At 34.1% G+C, this 10,505-nt stretch overlaps 1 protein-coding gene across 1 annotated transcript; it reads right to left on the reverse strand.

Annotated features, from left to right (window-relative positions):
• Window positions 1-2,612: 2,612 nt before the first annotated feature.
• On the reverse strand, window positions 2,613-6,258 carry LOC139496399 (cholinesterase-like; the record flags this gene model as incomplete). Its single annotated transcript, XM_071284977.1, is given in 3 exon segments — window positions 2,613-2,807; window positions 3,756-4,017; window positions 5,100-6,258. Coding segments are annotated over 3 exon segments (1,572 nt in total), but the record flags the coding sequence as incomplete, so codon positions are not given.
• Between the last annotated feature and the right edge of the window lie 4,247 nt (window positions 6,259-10,505).

Consider the following 10,505-nt stretch of genomic DNA (forward strand, 5'->3'; position numbering starts at 1 on the left):
GTGCAGAGAAGAACTTATCGAGTCGATATTTATTGATTAAACTCAGGTGATATTCAAATAATGTTTAACTAGTTCTATTGTAACAAACTATATCACAAACAAATAAAGAGTGTGTCTTTAATTTCAATTTCAATTCGGTGTTGCAATACTTTTTTCCATGCGTATATAATTAGTATGTGCGTACCTTGCAAGGTCCTCATTGTTCGTCACGACAGTTTTCATTTGACCATACACCCGATAATATAAGCAATTGGTCTACAAAATTTGGTGTATGGAATGATTGTAAGTTGTACATGTTCAACTGGAAAGTGTCATATAACCTTGACCTCATTCTCATGGTTCAGAGGTCAAAATAGTTGTTCTTTTAAATTTTGTGTCTTTTTTGTTTATATGTAACAGGTCAACTAAATTTGGTATATGAAACTATTCTGTGATGTGTAGTCTGGGAGGTCTTAATTGACCATGACCTCATTTTCATGGTTAATTGGCCAATGTTTAGTTTTCATGGTTATCTTTGTTTCTCAGATCCTATAAGAAATATGTCAACTATATTCAATGCATATTTTGATTGTCAGGTGTAAATGTCTGTCTGGTGTCGTTAATCTGACTTTGACCTCATTTTCATGGTTCATTTGTCATGTTACGTTTTCATGGTTAAATCTGTTTTTAGATTCTATAATCAGTAGATCAACTATATTTAATGAAAAGATCTATTGTAAGGTGTAAATGTCTGCCTAATATGGTTCATCTCACCCTGACCTCATTTTTATGGTTTATTGGTCAATGTTTAGTTTTCGTGGTTAAGTCTGTTTATTGGAAACTAAAAGCAATAGACAACTTTCGAGTTCGATGCATTTCCGTCAAAAACTCTGGTTTTAGTGAACGTCATTTGTGCGTTTAGGGGCGTCGTCACTTCCATTCCAATGTTGAGCGAGTGGTTGGAAAACTATAATTCTATATTGTACGAATTATACGACAAATTGAATTCTCAAAATTGACAATCAGCATTGATGTCATTAGGGAATTGTCATTAAGTACCTACAGAACAACCATTATTTCTAGTTTATCCTGCACAATGACGATCACCAAGACGCTTAATGAACGTAAATAGTGCAGGGATACAGGCGACCCCCTCTATCTGGTAAATGACGTCATAAAGGCGCGTATAATTGACGAGTTTTTTCCGGTGACGGATGAACTCGAAAGTGGTCTATAGTCAACTATATATTTGGTGTATTGAACAGCTGTAAGGTGTACATGTATTTCTCGTTTGGTTTGTTTACCTGATCATGACCTCATTTTCTTTGATCTTGTTAAGTTTATGTGTTATTTGTAGTTAATAAAGGCAACAGTAGTATACCCCTGTTCGAAATTCATAAATCGATAGAGAAAAAACAAATCCAGGTTACAAACTAAACCTGAGGGAAACGTATCAAATATAAGAGAACTACGACACAACAGAAACACAACATTAAAATGTAACACACACAGAAACGAACTATAATATAACAATGGCCATTTTCCTGCCTTGGTACAGGGCAATTTAAGAAAAAAATCGTGGGTTGAACCTGGTTTTGTGGCATGCCAAGCTTTATATATAGGACAACTAGTATTAACATAAAATAAATATTTCCTGTAATTGTACGTCGGATCATATTAGGTTTTTACTTTCCTGCGGTACCGCAGGAAGTTCTGTTGAGACCATCTCTTGTCTACCCTGAGTGGCCGGTTCTGAATTGGTACCAGTTCGAGCTTGACTGTTTTATGATACATAGTATGGCCTATGTATTCAGTGTGCATATAGAGTTTTATGTTATAGAAACTGTTAATCTTTACTCCCCTGAAACCAGGGGGTGATGCGAATAAGACCCGACGTATTTGGGGATCATAACCCTCGTTCTCTTTAGGCTGAACCTTGAGGAACTTGCACATCCATTGCTACCAATGGTGCACAGATTTGTCAGTTAAATCAATCATGTCGGCATTCTGTAATCATGTCAGACCTCGTCATTCTAAGTGAACTGTGGCCGTTATTTCCACATTAGATATTTGTTTGTTATGTTTTTGCCTGAAACTTGATTCTTTGATTAAATGTTTAGTAAAGAAGGCCAGACATTTCCGCGTGTGCACTTTTGTTTATCTTTTAACATATATATCCCTCGTTTTAAGGTGTCACACAATTTAGCCAATCAGCTTTAAGCAACTACATTGCATTAATGCAACAACAGCTGAATGTCAGAGAAAAATATTTGGACAATTTTGGTTATTTCAATGTTGGTTTCCGATATAGATTACTATACTTGTCGGAATTTGATAAATGTTAACGTAACTTCGTCATGTTTTCCAAATTTACAACACATGATAATGTCGTTTAAATATAGTATAAATGTTCCGTTGAACTTGGACTGTTCGTGGTAATTTCCTTAGTTGTGTTTAAAAACGAAGGAAAATTTCATATGAGATAAATATAAGTAAATCTGTAATCTTTGATGTTTTTTTTGTTTTTTCTTCATCAAATGAATATGTATTTAACGTACCATGTGAGATCACTATGCATAATAATTGTCTTTATAAAAATCACTCCGCAATTTACAACATTTAAATAAAAAGAATTTGATACATAATAGACTGATTTTATTATTTTGATATCTCTTGATTATTCCAGCACTTTTTCAAGGAAATCACACTGTGGTTCCAGTAGCTTCTCCCCATCTTGTGGACAATCACTGTCAATTACCAGGTACTTTCGATCCTTCTTACGGTACGGATCCCAATCATCACAGCTATCATCTCTAAAATTAGGATTTCTAAAACAAAATTCAAATTTGTGATTTAATCTGGTAATACGTCCAATGACACTATCAAAATATGATTTACTCTCTATTTTCTGTTCTATTGTTACATTTTGACTTATTGCAAATTCACATGGTACATGGTTGTTAATTGCATACGGGCAACAAACAACATTTTACAGAGGATAGGTTACTAACTTGAAAAACTTGTGTCTAATCCATTTGTCATTTTTGAACAATAAAATATGTTAAAAGCTAACATTTTACAAGTTAATAAATAGAAACTAAATGCTGAAAATTTGATACCTCTGACGCTTGTTTCGTCTGGATAAGATCCGATCAAATTAGTTAGAAAGCCAAACAAGTTTAAAGTTAAAGAACATTGAGGACTCAAATCCAATAACAGTTGTCTCAAATACGGCCAAGGTAATCTATGCATGAACTATGAAAACCCTTAGTATTGCAAACAATTCATACTTTTGCAACTAGAACAGTTATAAAAACGATCATATATATAATTGATATTCCTGTCAACACCGAAGTGCGGACTACTCGGCCGATGATACCTGCTCATTCTCCTAAAAATCAGCTACGTGCATGACATAGGGTCTACTTCATATGAATACGCTAAAAAAGGAGGTTATCGTGCAGTTGGCTTCAAAAGTATTGCCAATTGGTTGATCAATGTAATATGCGTCCTCTAAACGTTATTAATAAGCTGTTTTAATTATTAAAACAAATTAGCAGCTTGATAGTGTTGTTTGTTGAAGTTTTTGTTTTGGTTTCAAATGTAAACACTGTAAAGCCTTTTTTTCTTAAAAATAACAAATAAAACAACTATGTAAATTCACTATGTTTTACTCCGTATAAAAAAAAAGATGTGGTATGATTGCCAAGTGGCAACTCTCCGCAAGAGACCAAATGACACAGAAATTACATGACTATACGAAGGATGATATTTACCCTGTTTTAGCAAACGTTGCCCAGTATTTCATCATTCTCTCACTAACACCTTTGTCTACGTCAGTAAAGTGTACGTTGTCAACCAAAGGATAGCCAAATACATAACTGGTCTCCGAGCCATGTATAACACCGAACCAAGATGGCGTTGGACTTCTTGCTGATCTATGTTCAAATGAGTACATATAGACTGGATTTCTAGGTTTTACAGTTGATAACGTCTGCGCAATCTCTATAACAGGACACCGGAAGATAATATCTGAACCTGTAAGTAAATAAAATAACGTAAGTCCTGCACATATTTCCCACTTTAATGGTTTTACACTATCAATTAAGGGGGCACTTATAGCTTGTTGTATTGTGTGAGCCAAGGCTCCGTGTTGAAGACCATACTTTGACTTATAATGGTTTACTATTATCAATTGTGACTAGAATGGAGAGTTGTCTCAATGACACTCATACCATATCCTCTTATATCTATATACCTTATGTTCAGAAGATATCGTTTGTTGATGTGATTCATAATTGTTTATCGTTCCTTTTTTTATATATAAGACTGTTGATTTTTCCCGTTTGAATGATTTTTGCACTAGTAATTTTAGGGCCCTTTATAAGTTAAAGACCGTACTTTGATCTATAATGGTAACGTTTTTCTTTTTTAATTAGTGACTCGGATGTAGAGTTGCCTTATTTGGCACTCATACTACACGTTCTGATATCTAATAACGTTTTCAAAGTAATAGACATGGCTTGACACTGATCAATACTGTGTATTCAAACATTCATGATTGCGATGTTTTTATCTTTGAGATAAAATGCAACAGGGCTATAACCGCAATAGTTTTAACTCGTACTTTGAAATTTTATATATAAATTAAACATGATTTTTTTCTCAATATCACACAAAATAAAATATCGTGTTTTAGTCTTAAATGACAAAATCGCAATAATAAATGAACGGAATGTTTTCTGAATTTTATAACAGAGAAGATAAAGGCAAGAGTAGTATACCACTGTTCAAATATCATTAATCGATTGAGAGAAAACAAGTCAGGGTTACAAATTAAACACATCAAGAAAACAACGAAAGAACAGATACACTGAACCAAGTGCAATACAAACAAACTTCAATGCGACATACATACATGACATAGAAACGATTCGAAGTATTTGATAACAACTGCCATATTTCTGAGTTGAATGTATTGTTTGAGGCAAGCTGTGTGAGATGGAAAAAATGAAATTTTTTAATCAAAAATAATAATTTCTTTTTTTTCCTCATAAAAAAACAATACATAAAAACCTATAATTTTGAATTAAAGGTGACAAACTAAATAGTAACTTTACCTATATCGTCACCCACATCGATGTACAAGGGCGGTTCACTTGGAAGATACGGTTCTAGGTATTGCTGCGCAATTATGCTCAAAGTTTGATTACTTGACGCTGACACAAGGGGAAGTAACCGATAGAATTCTTCTCTGTTGACTATTCCAGGGAGAATATTTATAGGTATTTTCAATACACCAACGTAATATGCTAGGAAGAACGTGACCTCGTTCTCAACGACACCTAGAAGAGTTGGGATCTGGCGGGGAAATGGGTGATTCATCAGTTCTTTAGGTGACTTCGTAATAAATCCATTTTTATCAATAGTTGGATAATGTACCCTAAAAAACAACGGCGCTTTAGGGTTAGATGGTAACTGTAAGGCTGATAACGCTGACGCTGGTAATACGCGTAAACATTCAATTGTTTCGTCAACCGTGTCCTTCTTGCATCCAAGATGATCGGCAAATTCATTGGCCGTGGCAAGTGCTTCTGTGGGTGAATGGTAACCGTAATCCGAGTTTGCCGCTCCACTCATTATGATAGCCTTTTGAAAATAAGGTCGTGTAAAGCTGGAAAGGGTATGGTAATCTATACTTGCAGCTCCTGCACTTTGTCCAAATAAGGTTATTTTCCGCCTACTTCCTCCAAACCTGTTGATGTTGTCAGAAATCCACTTTATTGCTAGAGATTGGTCAAGTAGACCCATATTCCCGGGCGCCTCGTTATCATTTAAATATAAGAAACCCAATGGTCCGGTCCTGTAGTTCAGAGTAAAAACAATGGTGTCTGTATACGCAGCGAGAAACTTGCCATTATAATCTCGAACATCACCTGCGATTAAACCTCCTCCGTAGATCCATATCATAGCAGATTTCCGTTTACAACCTCCCTTCGGAACCCATGCATTCAGATACAAACAATCCTCACTTTGCTCTTCAGCGGGAACGTTAGTAGCAAATATGGCCGGCTGAGAACAGGCTTTAGAGAAACTTGTGCTTTCTCTGGTACCCTTCCAACGTCTAACTGGTATCGGTTCTCTGAACCTTAGAGAACCAACTGGGGCTTGAGCGTATGGGATTCCTAAAAATGTGGCAACTTCTCTATCAAGGACAGTTTCATTAAAGCCTTGAATAAATCCAGTTTTAGTCCTTATTCTAGTTTTCAATGAGAAGCAATGTGTTGTTAGACACGTTGACAGAATCAGGCATAAACCGATAATTCTTTCCATGCTAATCGGAATCATGTTCAGACGATGTCAATTGGCGGGAGACTGTCACAGTTATGTTGGCTTGATTTAAGACAAACGACAATGTTTGAATATAGATCACTATTTCCTTCCTGAAAAATATGTTATCACAATTTGATGAGTTTACATAAATTATTAAATCGCGTTATGTCTGCATTTATATAGACATAAGATTGATGGTTAGTTTTTCATATAGCAATATGTTGCATGGAAATTTTAAAATAACTATTAGTATCAATAAATAATTGCCTACATGTGTTTATAAATGAATAATTGAGTTTAATAAAATTGAGAAAGGAAATGGTGAATATGTCAAAGCGACAACCACCCGACCATAGAGCAAACAACAGCCGAAGGCAACCAATGGGTCTTCAATGTAGCGAGAATTCCCGCACCCGTAGGTGTCCTTCAGCTGGCCCCTAAAATATGCATAATAGTACAGTGATAATGGACGTCATACTAAACTCCGAATTATACACAAGAAACTAAAATTTAAAATCATACAAGACTAACAAAGGCCAGAGGCTCCTGACTTGGGACAGGCGCAAAATTGCGGCGGGGTTAAACATGTTTATGAGATCTCAACCCTCCCCCTATACCTCTAGCCAATGTAGAAAAGTAAAACAATAACAATACGCACATTAAAATTCAGTTCAAGAGAAGTCCGAGTCTGATGTCAAAAGATGTAACAAAAGAAAATAAATAAAATGACAATAATACATAAATAACAACAGACTACTAGCAGTTAACTGACATGCCAGCTCCAGATCTCAATTAAACTGATTGAAAGATTATGTCTTCATCATATGAAAATCAGGTACAATCCCTCCCGTTAGGGGTTTAGTATCATACTATCATAAAATATATGAGAAGAACATAACCCGTGTCATGCCAACAACTGTTTTTTTTTAGAAATAAATGTGTTTAGTTCCGATGCAAAGACCCTATCAGTGAATCAATGTTAAAGCCAAAATATGCAATCTTTAATGACCTGACAACAGTATCGTAACTATATCCCCTTTTAATAAGTCTATTTAAAGGTTTTGTTAGTTTCTGATGAGAATACTGACATTTTTGTGCTTTATAAAGAATATTTCCATAAAATTTTGGATGTGAAATACCTGAACGTATAAGATGTCTGCATGTTGAGTTATATTTACGAATTATTTCCTTATACCGGTGATAAAATTTAGTAAATGTTTTGACCAGTTTGTGATATCGAAAACCCTGGTGTAATAATTTTTCAGTAATACATAAATTTCTCTCGCTAAAGTCTAATACATTGTTACATAAACGAGCGAATCGTACAAGTTGAGATATATAAACACCATAAGATGGTGACAAGGGAACGTCACCATCTAAAAATGGATAATTAACAATAGGAAATGAAAAATCATCTCTTTTATCATAAATTTTTGTATTAAGCTTCCCGTTTATGATATAGATATCAAGATCGAGGAAAGGGCAGTGGTCATTGTTATCATTAGCTTTATTTAAAGTAAGTTCTACAGGATACCTATTGCATTACATAGTACTAAAAGTTGAAAAAATATTTTTGTCAGCTAATGTTCGTACACACATGCACAGATAACAACTACAACATTGTACAAAGTCTAAGCTAATTGCTGATAATGAAACATAAGTTGAGTAAAATGTCATGTATTCATAAATGTATTTAAAATACAACTGACATTAAAACAATGATAGTGAATTAATGACAATGACTTTTTTATAAGCAAAGTATGGGTTGAAAGAGTACAACGAATCCCACCAGAGAGATCCCAATCCGAGGACTCTGTTTTCAACTTAAAGGAACTCTAGAACTAAAACTAGCAACTAGAAAAATTGAGCAAGCCATGTTGACCTCATTTTAATACACAACCTTTAGAATGACAATCTTTTCTCAGGCGTATACAGATTATTAAAATTGAGAAAGGAAATGGGGAATGTGTCAAAGCAACAACAACCTGGCCACAGAGCAGACAACAGGCGAAGGCCACCAATGGGTCTTCAATGTAGCGAGAATTCCCGCACCCGTAGGTGTTTTTCAACTGTTTATTTCCTTATACCGGTGATAAAATTTAGTAAAAGTTTTGACCAGTTTGTGATATCGAAAACCCTGGTGTAATATTTTTTCAGTAATATATAAATTTCTCTCGCTAAAATCTAATACGTTGTTACATACACGAGCGAATCGTACAAGTTGAGATATATAAACACCATAAGATGGTGACAAGGGAACGTCACCATCTAAAAATGGATACTTAATGATAGGACATGAAAAATCATCTCTTTTATCATAAATTTTTGTATTAAGCTTCCCGTTAATGATATAGATATCAAGATCGAGGAATAAGCATTTATTGTAGGCCAAAACCAATGTTATCTTGAATCACAATAATCGTTATTATAGCTATTTTACGAAAGTTTCCTTTGATCTGACTGACTGATAATTTCCGTTTCAAGCACAGTGATATGAAAAATTACCGCTGAAAACTTTTAAAAGACGCACGTGCCGTTGTCATTGTAATTATCAACGTCGTCATAGGCAAAATAGCGATAAACATATTACCATTGGTCATTTAACCTCGATTTCTTTTCTCACTTTCAACATATCGACTCAAGCGAGAAAATCAATCTGGTTAAGATGACCTACGATAATATATTTTTTAACCTAATATAATATGCTAAGAAATTAATAGTGTAACATAAACAAGGTTGATCTGTACAAAAATAACAAAGATTTGTTACGCCGGGACTTTCTGAATTTTATTAAATTTGTAGTTCTGCTTTTTTTTGCTATTTTACTTTTTATGATTGAATGCAATACATATGTCGTCTTCAGATCTCACAATAAACACATCAATAATTACATTTCCTGTTCTTGACAATACTTGTAGTATTACGGGATTATATCTATAACAAAACATATCAAACTTCCTTCCGACACTATTATTGTTTGTTAAGATTAATTATAATTAACAAAGCAGCTATATTAAAAAAAAAAAAAAGTCTCGAAGGAGCCTGTGTCGCTCACCTGATAGTTCTATTTGTAATTAATGCATGAATTAATGCAACCATTATACTTTTGCTTTAATTTCAGAGATATAAGTCGAAAACTGCATTTACCCCTTTTATTCTATTTTAAGCCATGTCTGCCATGTTGATTGGCAGGCAGGGTCGTCGGACACATTTTGTAAACTAGATACCCTAATGCTGATTGTGGCCAAGTTTCGGTTAAATTTGTCTTATTTGTTTCAGAAGAAGACTTAACAAAAATTTACAAAAAAAATACTTTAAAGGGCAATAACTCCTTTTGGGATCAACTATACATTTTGGTCATATAAGCGTATTTGTAGATCTTTAATACTTTGATGAACATTATTACTGTTTACAGTTTATCTCTTCATTATCTATATTAATAGTATTCAAGATAATAACCAAAAACTGCAAATTTCCTTAAAATTTCAAATGAGGGACAGAAACCCAACAACAGCTTGTCTGATTCGTCTGAATTGTTTTATTACATAAAACGACAATAAAGACAACTACACCCATCAATTATCCCATGGAAAGAGGTTATTCTGGTCGACATGTTTCGCCAAAAAGCGTGGTGTCTTCATGACAATATTACATATCAAATCAACCGCACGATCATGACGAATGCCATTGGTTCACCTTGTTAAAACTAAATTAAAATTTTAGTAAATGTCAAATTTGCTCTAAATGCTTTAATTTCAGAAATATAAGCCAAAAACTGTATTTTACCCCTATGTTCTATTTTTAGCCATTTCGGCAATGTTGGTTGGCAGGTGGGGTCATCGGGCACATCATTTAAACTAAATACACTAAAAATGATTATGACCAAGTTTGGTTAAATTTGTCTTAGTAGTTTCAGAAAAGATTTTTGTAAGATTACAAAAATTTACAAAATCTTGTTAAAAATTTACTATAAAGGACAATATACAAAGAAGATGTGGTATGATTGCCAATGAAACAACTCTCCACAAAAGACCAAAATGACACAGAAAATAACAACTATAGGTCACCGTTCGGCCTTCAACAATGAGCAAAGCCGATACCGCATAGTCAGCTATAAAAGGCACCGAAATGACAATGTAAATCAATTCAAACAAGAAACCTAACGGCCATATTTATATATAAAAAAATGAACG

The sequence above is a fragment of the Mytilus edulis genome, chromosome 11 (genome assembly GCF_963676685.1).
Source record: "Mytilus edulis chromosome 11, xbMytEdul2.2, whole genome shotgun sequence".
Classification (NCBI taxonomy): domain Eukaryota; kingdom Metazoa; phylum Mollusca; class Bivalvia; order Mytilida; family Mytilidae; genus Mytilus; species Mytilus edulis.